This window comes from Lacerta agilis, chromosome 12 (genome assembly GCF_009819535.1).
Source record: "Lacerta agilis isolate rLacAgi1 chromosome 12, rLacAgi1.pri, whole genome shotgun sequence".
NCBI lineage: Eukaryota > Metazoa > Chordata > Lepidosauria > Squamata > Lacertidae > Lacerta > Lacerta agilis.
In genome coordinates this window covers 49,904,742-49,924,403 of record NC_046323.1, presented here as the reverse complement: position 1 = coordinate 49,924,403, position 19,662 = coordinate 49,904,742, and the positions used below count along the sequence as shown (strand labels likewise).

Here is a 19,662-nt window from a genome sequence, read left to right as displayed (position 1 = left end):
GCCCTCTCTGGCTGGCATGTCCCTTCAGTCCAGAGTGCCTATATCTGTGACCCTTCTCTTATGAGAAGAGCACACAAGTCTTCTAGCATCATGCAGCAAGAAGAGGGAAACATCCGTATGTCTAAACTACGTTTATTTACAGTCTATATACAGAGAATCCATTACACACGTCTTTGTTCTCCAAGCTCTGGCAGAACAAGAAACAAACTGCGACACAGCAGAAGTGAAACCAACTTACAATAACACACTGAGGCGGAAGAGATAAGACAGTCTTCCGTTCCCACACACTCTCTCAAACACTCATGTGATTTATACTAATCACACTAGCGAAGCTGAAGCAGCAGAGGCTACACAAAATCCTAACAGGGGTTTTCTTGCTCTGCTTCCCAACACCACGAGCCCCATTCCCCCCCCCCATTGGCACAGAGGCAAAACCTCTCTCGCTCTCGCCAAACTCACCTGAAACGGCACAGGATCACCATCGCAGTGGTGAGCGACACAAGGGAAGTGCTGTAGCCCACTGTGTACAGAGCCTTTACCGAGAGGTAGTAGTAATCCTGAGAAAGCAAACCACAATGTGCTCATTACTATGAATCATGAAATCCAGATCTGGGATGCAAAAATGACTGTCAGATTTTTGCTTTGGGAAGAGTAATCTTCAACTGCTCCCACCCAGGGATGGACTTATCAGCCAATATCTGGTTCATATCAATTTTGCATGTGCTTATTCCTAACTCTGCTCCGTTCTCTTTACTCATTTTTTTAAATAAAAAAACACACCCATCAGATTCATATTTAAATATGCCTATTATCAAAAGCAGTATTTAATTCGATCTTTTTATCAAGGTACGTGTTTCTAAATGCATGTCATCAATAGATACGCATTTCCTTTTTGGAGTGTCGGGGGAGTGCATTCTGAGATAATAACTTAATCGCAAAATTTGGAGAACTACAAAATCAGAAGGATTCCAATCTACAGGTTTTTCCAGAGGAGCTGGATCTGGGTAGCTCATGTCAGAATTCCCAAAAATCCTTAAGCATCTCTAAATTCCAGCCTACCTGGTTATAATCTCCCATGGTGTCATTCTCATCGAACCCGCAGGCATCATAATAATGGGGGAAAGATTCTGACCAGCCGTCCTCAGTGCAGTTCCTACCGACAACCTTTAAATCTGCAGATCCACCTAATAATTAAAATTAACATGGAACATCTTTGGTAAATGTTCTACCACTGGAACACATGCTCTAATGCAAAGGAATTACTACTGCCTTCTGTTTTATTGTGAGCTAACATCTTAGTGGGGATAGGAAAATCTCTCAATATCAGTTTCCCATTTTTTCCTCTCTTACATTTCTCCATGTGGCCAGCTTGCCTGTGGAACACCCTCCCATCAGAGGTCAAGGGAATAAACAACTACCTGACATTCAGAAAATACCTGAAGGCAGCCCTGTTTAGGGAAGTTTTTAAACTGTGATATTTTAAATGTATTTTAATATTTGATGGAAGCCGCCCAGAGTGGCTGGGGAGACCCAGCCAGATGGGCGGGGTACAAATAATAAATTATTATTATTATTATTATTATTATTATTATTATTATTATTATTATTATTACTCTTCCTGTGAAAGAGGATTTATTTATTCTCAGAGTGCTTTAGAATTTATTTCGGATTTCTTCAGGATTTCGGTGAGTGTGGGATTAAACTCATTTTATTGTAGCTGAGGGGGGCATTTATGTATGCAACAACTGCCGCGAGAACGCCGATAGCTAGAAGGTGGAATGGATAGACTTTGCCAACAAAAGAAGAATGGCAGGCGGAAACGTTTGAATATGTAGAATTGGCAAAGATGACAGAGAAAATTAGGAATCGGACAATCCGAAAGTTCAATAAAGAACGGGATAACTATAGATTATATTTAAAAGAACATTGTTCCCATATGAAACCTTTAACACGTTTTGACTAATCCCTGCAATATAATACATTATAAAGAGTATAGGCAATATATCTGAAGTTAATTGTTATAATATAATGCAGTAAACGAGGAAACGAAGGACCCATGCTGAGAGAGATGGAAGTCTTAAAGCAGGCATGTCCAACAGGTAGATTGTGATCCACCGGTAGCTCACTGGACATCTGCGGTAGATCACTGGCTCCCCGCCAAAGAAGCTGAACAACTGTGGCTCCCCTTAAAAAAGCTCAACATTTACCTCCTCCATGAAAAAGCTCAATAGCCTTGACCCAAACCCCACAAAATAGGCCTTCCTCCTTCTAAAAAAAAGCTCAGCAACCTTGATGTGAACCCCAAAAGGGGGTACATCACTCCCACTTTTTTTAACTCTGTGAGTAGATCACAGTCTCTTGGGATTTGGCCACCCCTGTCTTAAAGTATGGGAGAACTTTATTTTATTTATATGGAACATTTTTTTTTTGGTAACCTTTTTCTTTTTATGTGACATATTTTTGCTAACTGATGGGGTGTGTGTTTTCTTTTTACTTTTGTGAAGCAATTATACACACACACACACACACACACACACGAACTTGCTTTATTGTCAGGAGCCACCCATGGGTGGTGGCGTGTCTCCCCTTTTCTTTCCATGAAAAGTTTTTCAAGTGCTCGGCAGCCTTCCTGGCCATTGGGGCTTCCTGATCAGAAAAACGTCCCAAGCAATGAGTTATCTCACGATGTCTTCCCCTAGTAATGACCTGTGTATTTGCTGAATTTGCTAGTTAATTTTCATTTAAAAAAAAGTTGGAAAAAAATTCATGCACTGTAATTTGGCCTTGAATGCCCTTGCAAACCGGGGGTGCTAATTAATGTTGGGCATGTTACCCCTCTTCTGGCAGGATTGTGGTGTGATCTGAATTCAATGAATTCTCAGTTCCTCTGTTGCCAAACACGAGTGACGCTTCAGCATTTCTTTTCATTATCTGAGAGACGGAGGTGGGAATTCTGCAGAAAACCCATTATTACGTATTAGCATCAATTATTTGCTTTGGGCACACGAGGCCAGACCACAAAACCTGCAAGAACCAGTTCAGGAGGGACCTAACTGGACGTCCGAGTGAAAAAACAGCTCCGGGTGAGGTGCAAGGAGGGTTCTGCAGATATAGCAAAAAACTTAGTATAAGTGCAGCAGCGGAGCATATGCCCATGCTGCCCAGGGCGGGCGCACTCCCAAGGGGTGTGTGTGTGTGTGATGTGGACGGTGCCCTCCCGGGTGCTCTCACAGAGGGGGGTGACATTCGGCGCGCCACCCGCCCACACTCCCGAGCCTAATCCAAGCTGTGGGTGGGCTAGGGAGTCGCGGGTGGGCAGCACCCCCCCCCCAGTGAAAGCACCCGGGGTGGTCCACCCCTGCCACCCGCTTCCTACACCCCTGAGTAAGTGCTTTCAAGGACTTGATATTGGATGAGAGATGGTGGGAGAATGAGGTGGCAGAACATTTTCAAGGAGGGCCCCCTCAAAATTCTGCCGTGCTTACGTCATGCCTTGGTGAAGATTTGACGTTTTCTTCCCCAGACAGTTTTTGATTTGAGTTTCTACTGAAATGAGGCTGCATTTTAATTTTGTATTTTAATCTTGTTTTTAAGTCGTATTTTAATCAAGCCGCCCTGAGCCGCCCTGAGCCCGGTCTTGGCTGAGGAGGACGGGGTATAAATAAAATTTGATGATGATGCAGGCCAGCCCCCTCAGTCACGGGGGCAAGGTGGCCCGCTTGGGTGGGGGAGAAAAGGACTGTAAGGGATTGTCTGTCATCACTTCCATGTCCTATTGCAACATGGCCTCGTGTGGAGCGCTTTGTGGTCTGAACGATGCGAGACGCAGTCTGTTTGGACCGACAACACTCTTGCGTTTCCAAAGCGATCTGGGTGTCACCATTTCCCGAGCTCTCTGAGCTCCAGAGGAGTGCGCGATGCTCAGGGCCCTTTCGGGAGCTTCGTTGGCGCAATGCGCAACTCCCTGCCACGCGCTGGCTTCCCACTCGAGACGTCGCTGCGAATGGCAGCGTTGCAGGCGGGAGGGGGGCGTCTGTTCTTTGACGTCGCTCAGTAATTGTTGTTACGGCAATAAGTATAATGTATAATTATGTCCCTGCTAGATGGTAGCACTTGAGAATACATTTTCATAATACCATGCACAGTAATAGGCTGCCGCGCGTACCACTATAATTAGAATTGATTAGGAAATTAATATCCATTTAGCTCCAGCTTCAAATCCCTTTCTCTCCGTCTACCAGTTCAGAGGGGTGCTGTGAGGTGCCAAACCACTGTCACCCAGTCTCTTTCCTCTTACCTAGAATTTCGTCTGCATTGTCCAGGAGCTCGAGGTCACCTGCGAAAGAAGTGCGGCCACCATGAGAACGTCATCTTGGAGAAAGAGCAACTTTGTTTGGGGGGGAAAACCTTAAAGGAACATCAAGGGGACCTGCCGCGTTCCTCCGTTGCAGCTGAAATGACTTGTGGCATCTTCACAGACTGGCAAATTTATTGCGCCATAAGCTCTCAGAAATATATTCTGCATACATTTAAGCTTTAATGCCATTGTCATAGGGCTGTTTCGTTTTGCATTTCTTTGTCATGTGACCTCCCTTACCAACACCCACATGTAGACCCAGTTGCCACGGTGATCACACATCTGGTGAAGTGGGCTCCAGTTCAAGGGTGGGGGGGTCTTTTTAAGCCTGGGGGGGGCTGCATGGCTCCATGGGCAACTATCCAAGGGCCGCATGCCAATGTTGGGCACGGCCAGAGGGAAGAAGTGAGCAAATCAACCTGTGGAACTCTTCTTATCGACGATAGGCTACATTTCAGCCACAAAAAGGTCAGAGGTTCCCACTTAAGGAACACCAATTTAGGGGGTGAAACTTTTTTTTTTAAAAAAAATCATTTTTATTAATTCATTTTGTTTAACAAACAAAGAGGAAAAAGGTAACAAAATATTACAACTGCTGTTATATAATATTACTAAATAAAATTTAACATCCCACATAGTCGTATCTGTGTCTTATTGTTTATATCTTAAGAGAAAACTAAAAGAAAAAAATTAGAAAAAAATTCAGCCAAGCATATAATTAGATAGTCCATACATCCACTTACTTATACATACCTATATATACCTAGACTCTCTTACCTACGTATACATAACAAACTTAACTTGACTTATATATCCACAAGACTTTAATTTCACAAATCAGACTTTTTGTCAAATCCCCATGCGTCTACCTCTCTTATTATTTAGGGGGTGAAACTTAATGTTTTCAAATTTCTTCAATGAGAGGTCTTTAAAATATGGGTTTTTTTTGAGGTGTGAGGAATTCAAATCTGCCATTGTTTTTGTGCCAGGTTTGGAAGACTCTCCCTCCTCGTTGACATCCCCATGGCCCATTTATTTGCCCTTTCCCTCTGGGCCCCATTGCAGAGGGGCTGCCCAGGAGGACAGCCCAAGGCACGAGGGGGGGGTATCTAGTCCCTCTCTCTTAGCATGCTCAGGGAGGACATACAAACATGGTATGGCAACTAGGAGGCCCTGGAGGGGGTCAAGAGTGCCCCCCTTGCAGGGTTATAGACCTCGGAAGGTGCCCTGAGTCCAGCCAGCGGCACTGGTAGACCAGTGCTTCTTTCAGCCCCTGCAATACCAGAATATGGCCTTACCTGGTTGTGCGTAGGCCAAGCTATTCACATCCCAGCCTGTACGGGGGTGGGGGGTGGGTGGGGGGTGGGGTGGAGAGAAGAAATCCCACATGGTTAAATCGTAATGGCCAAGAACCCCCATGCCTTACTTTAAGAAATACTTCATTACTTCAATAAATAATAGTGCTGTGTGTGTATGGGAATCCCTTGTAGACGACCGCGGTGCTTAAAGACAAGACAGACAGTGTCAGGAATGAGCCAGCTCCAAGCGAAGGTTTGCAGCCAACGGCAGAGAGCAGCCAGGAACAGAGAGGCGTAGTCAGGTAGGGGAGAGCCGGCAGCTGCAGACTTTGGCTCTTCCTGACCTTGAGTGGCAGGCTGATAATGCAGCAGCCGAGAGCAGGCTAGAACACAGCCAAAGCTCGCAGGAGGCACAAAACGAAGCGAACTAACTCAGAGACAGCCTCTCTGAACGGGAAGATGTTGGAGCTGATCCAATCAGCCCTAAGAGTCAGCAAAGAAGAGGGCTGTTAGATTGGAAGCAAAACAAGAGACGTGAGGGTCATAAGTTCAACGCCGGAAGGAGTCTTCAGAAGGGTCATCTTGAGTAATGGTGCCGGAGCCTTTGTTAGAGCCGTCCGGAGCGATCTGTCTGTTTGTTTGTTTTTTGCAATAAATCCTGCTTTTTAATTACCTACGCTTACTGGGTTATCAAGCTGGGAACCTGGACTCCTGACAGACAAGTTGTGACTCCACAGCAGTGACCAGAGGAGGAACGAGCACTGGGGGGGAGCACAGAGAGAAGGAACGCCATGGTACGTCTGCAGCAGTGCAACCGGACACTTTCATTCGCCCCAGATGCAACCAAAGCAGGTACTGTAGCCCTTCAACAGTTTGCCCCAAAGGCACACTCCTCCGCTGTCTTCTGAGACAGACAGATGACAACAGCTGCATGTGTGTGAGAGAGGTTGGGGGGTGTATTAGGTTTGTTTGTTGCTATGGTATTCATTTTTGTGTTTTTATATTGTGAAACGCCCTGCGATCCTTGGATGAAGGGTGCTATAGAAATTCAATAAATAACAAAATAATAATAATACCGAAGTTAAGCCGGTGTGTATAGTTTAACTGAAGGCATGTGCCTCACTTCCATCTTCCTACGCTCCTTCTCCTGCCTCCCTCTTGTCAGATTGTAGATTGTAACCTCCCTGGGGCAAGGTCCCACCTTCCTGTCGTTAACTCATAACTAGGAGTGGGCGAATCTGTCAATTTTGGTTTCTCTGGCTGGCTCCTCATTTTGCCGGCCTTAAATTCAGCTCGCCACATTTGTGAAACTTTTCAGAAAGCCTCCACATTAAAATGTGTCATGGCGCATTTCCTTGAGCAATTCCCCTAGACGCATAGTGCATCTGCATGCTGTTTTCACAAATATATACATTCTGATGTTCACTGTAGCTTCTCCCTTATGACAGATGAACTGAATCATGTGCCTATACATGAGCATGTCTGCATATACACCCTTGCACACGGTGTCTGGTCCACCTGTGACTTTCCAGATATTAGAAACAGAGAATTGCAGAGTTGGAAGGGACTCAGAGGGTCATCTAGTCCAACCCCCTGCAATGCAGGAATCTCAGCTAAAGCATCCATGAGAGATGGCCACCCAACCTCTGCCTCAAAACCTCCAAGGAAGGAGAGTCCACCACCTCCTGAGTGAGTCTGTTCCACTGCCGAACAGCTCTTACTGTAAGAATGTTCTTCCTGGTATTCAATTGGAAACTCCTTTCTTGAAGCTGTGAGTTCGAGTCCTGCCCTCCAGAGCAGTAGAAAACAAGCTTGCTTCATCCTCAGATATTTGAAGACTCCAACTCCCATCAGCCACAACGGTCAAGGATGGTGGGAGGTGTAGTCTAATGAGGTGTGCAGGGCTGCAGATGATGGATGCAGCCATTCCCTACCCCCAAAATTCACATCTGGATGGTGTTCTCTGGATGTGAGCATGTAACGGGAGACAGATGAGGTGGCGGTGGCAGCCTCACGATACGGAATGGGCCCGGCTCTAATCATGACAGACTTTAAAGGAACGCCCAGCTCAATCCCACTGAAACTGCATTGCACCGCACAAGATGCTAATGATGAACTTATTTCTTTGTAGTGCTTAATTTGGCCGCCAGATGGCCCTGTGGACTTTTCAGATTTTCTGATGATAGGTCTTGTGTTGCAGGCAGCTGGTAAATAGCCTGTGTTTGGTCTGGACCTCAAGGTGCCCTCAATTCCCAACCCCACACAGTACTCTTCCACTCGAAGTGGATTAAGATCCTGATTCATTTTTACCTCCAAATCATGCTTAATTTTTTTTTTTTTAAAAAAAACTTTGTTGGCTCAGCCATAAGGCAGCGGTTCTTAAATGCCGCTCCAAAAGCACTCGGTTTTATTTGCTTCTCCTTGGTGAAGATATTAGGAACAGTGGTCCACCTTTCCTGCAGACAGCTCGCCCTCCGTGCTGCAGCTTCTTCAGCAACATGCATCTAAAGCAGCGGGTGTTTTTGGCCTGGTTTGCAAGTCTGCATAGCATACCAAACAATGAAGACCACCAAGCAACGAGCAGCATTTCATTTCAACTGGCCACATTCTCCGGAACAGAGACAGGGAAACTTCAAGCATAGAGGTCAAACGTATCCTCTCCCAAGTGTCCCAATTTTCCAGGGACAGTCCCAGAATTACAGAAGCCATCAAGGTTTCTGATTTGATCCCGGAACGTCCAACTTATTCCTCCCCTCCACGTTTCGCTGAACAATTGAAAATGTGTCTCTCTCTGTGTGTAGGTGCAAAAATGGAGTCCCGTTTCTCCTTAAAAATAAATAAATACCTGTACCAAATGGAGGAAACAGTGAAGCTGGCATATGAAGCCATTCCTATAATTTTGAAGGGAAATATATATTCCTTTACAGTCGTACCTTGGTTGTCAAACACCTTGGTACTCGTACGTTTTGGCTCCCGAATGCCGCAAACCCGGAAGTGAGTGTTCCGGTTTGCAAACGTTATTTAGAACCCGAACATCCGACGCGGCTTCCGATTGGCTGCAGGAAGCTCCTGCAGCCAATCGGAAGCCGTGCCTTGGTTTCCGAACGTTTTCGGAAGTCGAACAGACTTCCGGAACGGATTCCATTCAAGAACCAAGTTACGACTATATTGTAAATAGAGCCTTACACTGAAAGCCTTTACATATCTACTCAGAAGTGAGTGCCACTGTATTCAATGGAGCTTACTCCCAGGTAACTGGGTAAAGACTGTACAGCTTTGGACTGCAATCCTAATTATTTGTACTCAGAACTAAATTTACTCTCTGGTATGTTCCTGATCATTGTCACAGTTTCCATTATTATTATTATTATTATTATTATTATTATTATTATTATTTCCATCCTTTACACCTGATGGAGACTAAAATGGAACTTACAGCTAAAATTCCATTTCATTCCATTTACCTGAAGAAGTGTGCATGCACACGAAAGCTCATACCAATAACAAACTTAGTTGGTCTCTAAGGTGCTACTGGGAGGATTTTTTTCTTTATTTTGTTTCGACTACGGCAGACCAACACGGCTACCTACCTGTAACACGGCTACCTACCATTTACCTGTTGAATGTGTGGTACACGATCCTTTCCCTCTCAATTTTTTATTTATTTATAACAGTTCTGTGAGTTAGGTTCGGAGGAGAGGTCCCAGCCGATGGGAGCTGTAGTTGAAAAACATCTGGGGGAGCTCAAGGTTGGTGAAGGCTTGTCTAGAGCATCACCCCAGCAAGACTGTAGCTCGACGGCAGCGGTTCAGTCCCCGGCACCCCCATGTAGGAGATGGAATATGGCTCCTGTCAGGGATTTGCCTTCTCCTCGCGAGGAGAGCCCGGGCGGAGGTCCTACTCGTGAAGAGAGCCAGGGCTGGAGTACTCCTCACAAGGAGAGAGGGGAAAGAGATCCTCCGAGGGGGGAGGATTTGGACAGGGAACTTCCTCGAGAGAAGGTCTTGCTTAGGTACAGGGATCCCCCGCCACTGCTGTCATCTGACTCCTCTCAAAGCCGTCGCCAGAGCTCTCTCCCACAGAAGAGGAGGAGGAGCCAAGGGTCAGGGATGCTGGGCAGAGACCCAGCACCGCCAGCCGGACAGGATCAGAGGGAGAGTTGCAGCTTCCAGCACAGGCAGTGTTGGGGGGCTAGGAGACCCAGAAGACATCGTTTCAGGGTGCCGAGGCTTTGGTGCTGGGCGGGAAACCGGAGAGGAGCACTTCCGGATTCTGCAAGTGACTGAGCGGTCATGTTTTTAGCTAGCTCTGCACTGTAAATAAGTACGCACAATAAAGTAGTCTTTAGAGTAAGAGGACTCTGTCGTTACTTGTGAGCAACCCCCTGGGGTATTCCTGACAGCTCCCTTCCTAAAACCCTGGTGCGTGGAGAGATAGGTGGACCAAATCTCTCGGTTTAAGGCTGCTGCCTATGTTCCTATGTTCTCTTCAGTGTGTGGTAGGCAGGGGCAAAGCAAGGGGGGGTGCAGCCCGCCCCGGTGTAATCTCCAAGGGGGGTGGCATTCGGCACGCCGCGCGCCCACGACTCCTGCCTACCATGAGCCGTTGGGGGAAGGGGGGTAGTTCCTCTGCTTTTCGTCGCTTCGTTTTGACAGCCGCGCGATCCTGGGCTGCTGGAGGAGTCGTGCAGGCAGGAAGGGGACGGGAAGGAGGCAGGCGAGCGAACAAGTGGAGGGTGGAGGGAAGGAGAGAAACAGAAGCTCTCTCCACTCAGGACCCAAACCCTGCAAGCTTAAAAAAAGCTCAACAACTGTGGTCAGGCCTTCCTTATAGCAATGACAATGGGTAGATCACAGCCAGTCTTTTTATACTGTGAGTAGATTACAGCCTCTTGAGAGTCCAACTAGATTTCAATGTGTGTGTGTGTGTGGAGGGGTGACAAGAAATTTCCTGCACCGGGTACCACCTGACCTTGCTACGCCACTGGTGGTAGGACTCCCTGGGAGACAGGTGACTGTAGAAAGAATACCCTGAAAGAAGGAAGTTTGAAAACCCCAGAGTGAATGAATCTCTATGTCTCAATCATGTTCATTCCCCTTCTACCGTATTGGCCCAAATATAAGCCGCACCAGCAAATAAACCGCATCTTTAAAATTCAAGGGGGTGTGGAGAAAAAAAGACAATACCCTAATATAAGCTTCTCCCTTAAAATTCCACAGGCAGTCACACCCATAAATGGCAAATGTAGAAGAAAATCCTACGGGTACTAGAGAGGACCCGCAAGTGGGTTAAACACCTGTTTGTAGCGCCGTAAATGCAAATAAAATAATCAATACCGCACTGTAAAATACAGGGAAAGCGATGAGTGACTTTAGAATTGATTGCACAACAGCCTCAAGCTTACAAATCGGCAATAGAACATTTCTTTGTTCCGTATGTCTGTTTCAGCAGCGTTATCATGAAAGCCAATTTTCGTAAGGTCGCTCGCGAATTTAAGCCTCACTTTAACTTTTCACGGTTGTAGTTTTGTAGTTGTTTGTTTGTTGTTGTTTTATTGTATTTTGTATCGTTTGTTTTATTGGAAAATTTAATAAATTTCTTATAAAAAAAAACTTTTCACGGTTGGAATTTGAAAAAAAAAAAGTGCGGCTTATATTCGGGCCAATACGGTACTCAGGTAGCAATGCTGCCATTGGCCAGTTCCTCCCCGTCACTCAGATTTCGGTTCCCGGAGGAGGGAAGTGCTCTGAAAGATGCTGCTTACGCATCAGGAGCTTTTAGCATTTCTCCATCAGCCTGATTTGGGTTGATACATTAAGCCTCTGGACGTTTAATTGGATTCACCCTACTCTTCACTGACCATCAACGTCAATACCAATTGCCTGAAGTCTCTTGGTAGACGTAATTGTCGGGCCGCTGCTCACCGCATGCTGAGTTCGCAGCTTTGAGCAACCAACTCCCGTCTCCCTTGCGGCTTACAGAAGATCACACCCCGAGGCCACGTTATTCATCCATAGTACCCCACGCCATGCAAAGCAGTTACAGTCAAGGATCAGAACCTCCACTTTGCCCAAGAAACCAGTGAATGGGAGAGAAAATCCTCAGCTGGGGGTCAAGCTCACACATCCCTTGAGAACACCGTCAAGTGACAACTATCAGATACTATGGCAGATCAACACGGCTACCCACCTGTAACCAGATACAAATGGGCAATGGAAGTGTAGTGGTTAAGAGTTTGGGGTCAGGTCCTGTGAGACAGGGTTCAAATCTCCCCACTTAGCCATGGAGCTCACTGAGCGACCTTGGGCCAGTCACTGTCTCCTAGGTGAGCCTACCTCGCAAGGTTGTTGAGAGGATAAAAAGGGAAGGAGGAGAACCATTGACACCAAGCTCCTTGGATGAAAGGTGGGATATAAATGTAATAATCTTTTTTAAAAACAAAACAAAACAAAATACATAATTATCATATGACTTAGCCATGATTCCTGCACTGCAGGGGATTGGACAAGATGACCCCTGGGTGCATTCCAACTCTAGAATTCTATTATTCTGTGAATCAAGGGTGCCCACCATAATGACAATGTAATAATAATGTATATGCTGCCCATCTGACTGGGTGGCCCCAGCCAGATGGGCAGCATATACATTATTGGGCAGCTTTCAACAAATTAAAACATCAAACACAAGAATACATCCGTAGCAAGCATCCCTACCACCTCCACCAAGAGTGTCCACCCCAGCTGTCCTTCTTAACTTGGAACTGGGGAGAGAGCCAGGAGATCGTCCTCTGGGTCGTCTTCTACTCTGGAGGTGATCTGAGTGCCTCGGAAGCCCAACGTGATGGTGGGGACAATTCTCCACCCCCTTCCCCAGCTCAGAGCTTGGGAGAGCTGTATCCCTTTCATGTACTGCTGGACTTCAGAGGAATTCAGAGCACTCTGAATTCAGAGCTACCCATCTTGAGAACCATCAGGGGGGAAAGACTGGGTATAAGTAAAAATAAACCCAACCACTGGATTGATTCCCAGGCTCATCTCCAAGTTCCATTTGCGAGGTGACACAAAGCACATCTGAAACACAGCAGAGCATTTTGTGTTCTTACATGGCAAGGGGAACGTAGCTCAGTCTTGAAGATTCAGCTTCACCTGCCGAAGGTCTGAGGTTCGAAACCCAGCGTCAATTCTCCCAGTCCGGCTAGACACTACTGAGCCAGTCGGACCAGTGGTCCGACTCAGTTGAAGGCAACTTTCTATGCCCTGTGCCCTGCAAGAGTAATTTCCCTGCTTGGTTTGTCTTGCCCGGAATATCAGACCAAGGTGGTGCTGGGGTGAAGGAAAGCAACGACCTGTGGTGGACTTTGGGCTCTCAAATTTCAGCGGTGCCCTGCGTGATGCTAAAATTCAATGCCACCTGCCTCTCGTGCTCCATTACAAAGCAGTGTTGCAGTGCCCCCTGCAATACGGTGCCCAGTGGCACCAGCCTGGTTGCGCAACCTAAAACTGCCTCTGCAAAGGCACCACACGTAAATGTTTGAAACCATGCAACTGTGAGGCACTGGGGAGCAATTTGGAGTGGAGAAGTGGAGAGCAAGGAAAGAGTTAAACCTTCCCTCTCCCAAGATGTCTCTCACTCTGAAAGACCCCCCCACCCCAAAGCACTTTTAATGAGGATGAGGATTCCAGGGTACTGTCACGCTTGCTCAAGACAGAGAGAGCGAGAGCCGGGGACTGCCATCTCCTGTTAAAAGGAACCAGTGACAGTGCGTTATTCTGGTGACAAGACCTGTGTCGTGAGCTACAGATGTGCCTTCATCCCTTTTCGACAAGAAGAACTTGTTTTCGCAAATCTTTTCTGTACTCTCAAGAGGCGGGGGGGAGAGGAGAACTGCTTCCCTGAAAACAGATAGGCCTGAAGGTCACACACAGCAATATTTCATTTGGGTTTGGAACGTCTGAACCTCAAATGGAATGTTCTAGGAAGGTGGCCAATATGGGTGGTTGCTGCTGCTGCTGCTGCTGCTGCTGTTGTTTTCAACAGAGCTGGCCGACTTCTGGGCCCCAAGACATTCCTGGACTACAGTGAGCAGCAGAAAATCACACAGAGTGAGTTTCTCTTTATTACCAGACAGGATCCACGAAGGAGTTTCAGGGCTAATGAGCACTGCAACTCATCTTTGTCAAGTCGTGCTCCCATGAAGCAGTTGCAGAGACTAAAGGTCCCCGGCTCCTCACAGTTGCCTGCGTCTCCTCCTCTTCAGAGTTTTTTCCCCCCCAAGCAATCTGAGACTGTGCCTATGTGAAGCTGACTTCTCCTCTGCCCTCTTCATGTCTCTCCTGGTTCTGGGAGACCAGGGAGGAGGGGAGCTTGTCGCAGCAGGAGGGGGAGACACCCATGCTTCCTCATCAGCCTGACTCATCTCTGCCTCTTGGTCTCGCCTCCCACTATCCTGTTTCTGCTTCTGATTTTGGACTTCTCTCTGCCACAGACTCTCCCTGCTCACTAAGCCCTGTTACCTCATCAGCTTCCAATGCCTCCTCTTCCCAGTCTTCTCCCTCTCATCACTCACTGTTGTCCCACCACCAGTCCCCAGACTCTGGTTCCCCAGCTGATTCCTCCCACTATTCCTCTGCATCCAACCAGTCCATAACACACAACTCCCATTATCCCTCACAAAGGGCCATGCTCTAGCTGGGACTTATGGGAGTTGTAGTTCAGTCAAAGTTGGATGGCCACAGGTTAGCCACCCCTGTTTTTTAAAAAAATAGACAAAGCCACCAAATAATGTGGTGCCTTAGTTCTGGACCAAATTCCCCTTCTGCATCAAGTTCCTCTTGTTCCTTGAACTAGTTTCTATATATTTTGCTTCTTTTTCATTCCAGGGCTTTGGTTGATGTTACCGGAGCCGCCGGCCTCATGGGTAACAAGCCTGCTCATCGCTTTCAAAAGATCCCAGCCGTTGCCATGGAGACAACGGGCCTGCTGTTGGTTATCGGGGAGGAACTGATAAGAAAAAAATTGTAACACATGTTGGCGATTCTATCTGGGGATCAGTCCCACCTCACCAGCTGTCGGTCAGGATAGAAAATATTACTTTCTTTCATGATTTGCCCTCATCAAAGAAAAGAAAAAAAAGAGGCCATTGATTCTGGCCTTGTCCTTCCAAAACTGAATTTTGGCCTGGTTTGAATGAACAGCCAAAGGGCAGGGACTGTCGTAATATTGATTTCTGCAAACCACTCTGAGAGCCATTTTTGGCTGAAGGGTGGGGTATAACTGCTGTACATATGCACATCCGTAAAGCAGCTGATGGGGGGGGATTTCTTCTTTTTTTTTGGCGATCACTTGTAGCCGAGTAAGATTGTCTTGTTGTCTTTGTCCATGGAGTTTTCTTGGCAGGGATACTGGTGCTGGAGGAGACTCTTGAGAGTCCCATGGACTGCAAGAAGATCAAACCTATCCATTCTCAAGGAAATCGGCCCTGAGTGCTCACTAGAAGGACAGATCCTGAAGTTGAGGCTCCAGTACTTTGGCCACCTCATGAGAAGAGAAGACTCCCTGGGAAAGACCCTGATGTTGGGAAAGATGGAGGGCACAAGGAGAAGGGGGTGACAGAGGATGAGGTGGTTGGACAGTGTTCTCGAAGCGACTGGCATGAGTTTGGCCAAACTGTGGGAGGCAGTGGAGGATAGGGGTGCCTGGCGTGCTCTGGTTCATGGGGTCACGAAGAGTCGGACACAACTAAACGACTGAACAACAACAACAAGATTGTCTTCCATAAACACAATTATAACAATGAGTCCGTAAGTGACTATGGAGGCCAATTCTGGTCCCAAATGTCTTTCCGCAGTGGGGACATTGGCTCCCGGGTGGGAGTTGATCACAGTGTAGATTTGCCAAGGATTTTTTTAATTTTGTATTTTGTATCAGCCGGGTGTTTTTCCAGCTCTCCCATGATTTCCCAGCCTTCCCCCTCATCTGCCTCTGAGCTCTGACCTCCCTCAAACCCCTGTTGTAAATCTATACTGTCTTCCTCTTCCTCCTCCCTGGAAGCGTCAGGATGGGGATGGGGAGGTGGTCTCCACCCTTCCTCCTCTGCCCAGTCCCTGACAGGTGTGTTGTTGCAGAATGTTTATGCCTGTGTGCAGTTGCGTCTTGCTTGGTTTGAGCACCCCAGGCCACCACACAAGGAGCAAAGCTCTCATTTGGCAAATGTACGGCACAAGCACAGCGAAGATTTGGGCAACATTACCGTCATCGAAGTTCACCATTGTGAAGAGTGCTGGGCATTTGACGAAGACGACCTCGCCGACGAAGGCAGGCTTCCAACAGGTAATGTTATCCCACATCCCTGGGCATCCTGCGAAAGGGGGAAAAGATCAAGTGTTTAAAAGAGTTGCAGGTTGAGTCGAGCCGCCCCATTTGCTCTCCATATATGCCAGAGGTGAAGAACCATTCTCGGCCCGAGGACAACCTTCCAGGGCCGCATACAAATAATGGAAGGGACAATAGTGGGCAGAGCAATGAATGTAGATCCCACCTTTGTACAGCAAGCTAGTTTCTATACACATTCACAAACTCCTCTCTGTCCTTCACCCAGGGAAGCACGAGGAATTATCATAGTTCAAGGACACATTCCAGCGAGGCTACAACGCTCAAGGTGGATGCAAAGCAGGTCCAGCAGGATGTGTGGCTGGGAATGGTGTGCTGCTTAGGGAAAGTCCCAAGGGCCACATAAAGAGGGCTTGAAGGGCCAAATTCAGCCTCTGGACCTGTGGTTCTTCCCCACCCCTGTTTTTTTTTTAACCGTTATTTCATTGCCCTTTCATTGCCCTGGGTATGTTTAGCCTGGAGAAGAGGAGGTTAAGGGGTGATATGATAGCCATGTTCAAATATATAAAAGGATGTCATATAGAGGAGGGAGAAAGGTTGTTTTTGGCTGCTCCAGAGAAGCGGACACGGAGCAAGAAAGAAGATTCCACCTAAACATTAGGAAGAACTTCCTGACAGTGAGAGCTGTTTGGCGGTGGAATTTGCTACCAAGGAGTGTGGTGGAGTCTCCTTCTTTGGAGGTCTTTAAGCAGAGGCTTGACAGCCATCTGTCAGGAATGCTTTGATGGTGTTTCCTGCTTGGCAGGGGGTTGGACTGGATGGCCCTTGTGGTCTCTTCCAACTCTACGATACTATGATTCTACTGACAAAACCCAAGGCTGCTAAGAATGATGGGCGGTTTGTTTGCTGAATTTGGAAATCACAACACAATAAAGAACAACAACAACAAAACAAACAGTTGCAGATCTCTCATGCGCTGTGATTACAGGATATTATTTCCATATGTCTAGAAAGAAGCATCAAACGCGGAAATCAGGGTAGCAATGAGTAAAACAGATATCTGAAATAGCCTCTCCAAAGCTCAGGGTGGGTTGCGGGAGGTCACAAACCCTTGGGGGAAGCATTTAGGAATGTCAGGAATGGAAATGTACCACCATGTCAAATTGATTAGATGCCATTTAGGCCCTCGCTTTCCGGGTATCGTGCATTAATCTTTCAATGAGAGCGAGACACCCAACGCACCCATACCAATTTGCAGTCGAAAAACACAGGGGATGTTTTCCAGGTTCCAGCTATTGTTGATATGGCTGCAACCAAGAGGAAGTTAATCAGGTCTTTATGGAGGAGCCAGTGAAAATAGAAATAAGAGTTAAGCAGGCTGTGTTGGGACCATCTGGTTAGTTATCTCAGATTTACAATCGAATCCCAAATGCCAGAAACACAGGGGGCAAAACCGCTCTATGTGGAGGTGGCAACTCTGTTCCAAGCATCCCCTCCAGCACTCAGATGATAGGGATGGATTAACATGATTTAATTTTACCAGAGTGAGCTACCAGCAAGTGAATTAGATGCAGGCAAGGCAGCATTGAGGGCAGCAACACTGAGAAACCCGGGTTTCCTAGCAGCAAGACACTTGACTGTCAGGACACAGTCAGTACACGTAAAAGAAAGTCCTTCACGCAATTAAAGCATGGAAATATGGAAGAAGTGAGGGCACCCAACCTAGGTAAATTTAAAAGAGGATTAGAGAAATTCACGGAGGAGAGGGCTATCGAAGGCGACTAGCTATTATGGCTATGCTCTGCCTCCACAGACAGCAATGCGTCTGAAAACCACTTGATGTAAACCACAAGAGGCCACAAGTTGATGTTCTTAGCTGCAGCCGATCGATCCTGGATCCCTGAGATCTGTGTCAATATGCTGAAAAATTTCCACTAGGGACTGTGAATGTCCATCCGCCCCCTCCAATCTGGCGCAATGGAATGGCCCTGATCTGACATGGATGTTGCCAAATTCTGCGTTTCTGCTATTAGACACAGGAAATACGAGCTCTCTATTGACAATGCGCAGGCGAAGGCAAACATCTAATTTTATTTACCGTGTTTTTCGCTCCACAAGACACACCTGAACATAAGACGCACCTAGTTTTTAGAGGAGGAAAGGGGGAAAGACCTGTTTTTTTGAGGATCAGCTGAAAGTGGTGCAGCTTTTTTTGCAAAGAGGAAAAGCCCCCTTTTTATGGGGTCCAACTCACAGTTCTGCAGCTTCTAGTCCTACAGCCATTTCTACAGTTTCTAGACAGATAATCTAATCAGCCAGTCACATGTCGCTGGGGAAACAAACAGCCTCCCTCTGCATTCAACAATGGAGGCCTGGGCAAGGGGGCAGGGCTGGAAAGGGAGCCTTATCTCTCTCCTGATCACTTGCTAAACAGCTGTTCAGCGGCTTCCTTTCAACACCCCCTTCTCTCTTTGTAAAAAAAAAAAAGAGCACAATCTGCTTTTGGCCCCTAGGCAATTCGGCTCCAGGAACCATGCATTCACTCCATAAGACGCATAGACATTTCCCCTTACTTTTCAGGAGGAAAAAAGTGTGTCTTATGGAGCAAAAAATACGGTAAGATCTTAATTTTGAAATGCTGTTGTTTCGTGTTGTTTGTGTCGTGTGTGCTTCGCTGTCCAGTTGAAGAGGTCGATTTGGTCTGTGACCGTTTAATAAAAATTTGATTTGATTTGACATGGATCCGGGCCCTGAATTGAATCATGGGCCTTGCACAGTTTTTATTTAGGTGTTTGAACCCCAATTAAAAATGCAGTTGACGGAGGAGAGAGGAGGAGAAGCCAGCCGTCTGCAAAGGGTAGCCTATTCTCGATTACTCTTCGTAAGCTCATGTATTGCCAATACCCCTCCTCACTCTCTCACTTTATATAAGGGTCCGGTAACTTCTGTTTCAGCGTATCTGAAGAAGTGTGCATGCACACAAAAGCTCATACCAAGAACAAACTTAGTTGGTCTCTACGGTGCTACTGGAAGGATTTTTATTTATTTTTTATTTTTATTTTGTTTTGACTATGGCAGACCAACACGGCTACCTACCTGTAACTTCTCTATACAGGAGTCTAATTTCATGCAGAAAAAAAACTGGTATGAAAGGAGGTTATTCTTATCATTACAGGTGTTACACAAATGACAAATGCACAGATGTTCAAGAACGTATAATAAAAAAGCACATAATTGCAAACAAAATCTGTAAAAACAGGTTTCGAGATTGTTCTGGTCTGGGAGTTCTTTGACGCGAGTAAGGCATTTTAAAAAAAACATATTGCCATAATATCTATTCCCTGGGCGCCTCTTCTCCAATGCATGAGTTTTCCATCAGGGCTATCACATAAAAGACAAGCTTTCGGTGCAACTATTAGAGGGGGGCGGGAATCCCCAGCCTTATTCCTTTATTGTGCTTCTGATCTGCTCTGCCTTGTGCATACCAGTCCTCCAACATCCTGGTTTAATTAGGATAATTTAAAAAGTTGCTGCTGGAATGAGAGAGAAGATTGCAATTTGACACGTTCGGTTTGCGTTCCCCCTGCCACCTTCATCAATAATGGGTCCGTGTGTATTGGTGAAACATGTCTGAATAGCAGGAGATTTTCCTGGGGATGCCAGAGATTGAACATGGGA

At 46.6% G+C, this 19,662-nt stretch overlaps 1 protein-coding gene across 8 annotated transcripts in view; it reads right to left on the bottom strand.

Annotated features, from left to right (window-relative positions):
- ADCYAP1R1 (ADCYAP receptor type I) overlaps positions 1-19,662 on the bottom strand; it is a 120,476-nt gene that overhangs the window by 32,616 nt on the left and 68,198 nt on the right. For all 8 annotated transcript variants that reach the window (XM_033165720.1, XM_033165725.1, XM_033165723.1 and 5 more), the window contains exons 4-8: positions 15,905-16,012; positions 5,656-5,691; positions 4,298-4,336; positions 1,060-1,184; positions 460-557 (exon numbers count right to left, since the gene is read on the bottom strand). In XM_033165720.1, coding sequence (XP_033021611.1) covers positions 460-557; positions 1,060-1,184; positions 4,298-4,336; positions 5,656-5,691; positions 15,905-16,012 — 406 coding nt within the window. The remainder of the gene's footprint in view (positions 1-459; positions 558-1,059; positions 1,185-4,297; positions 4,337-5,655; positions 5,692-15,904; positions 16,013-19,662) is intronic.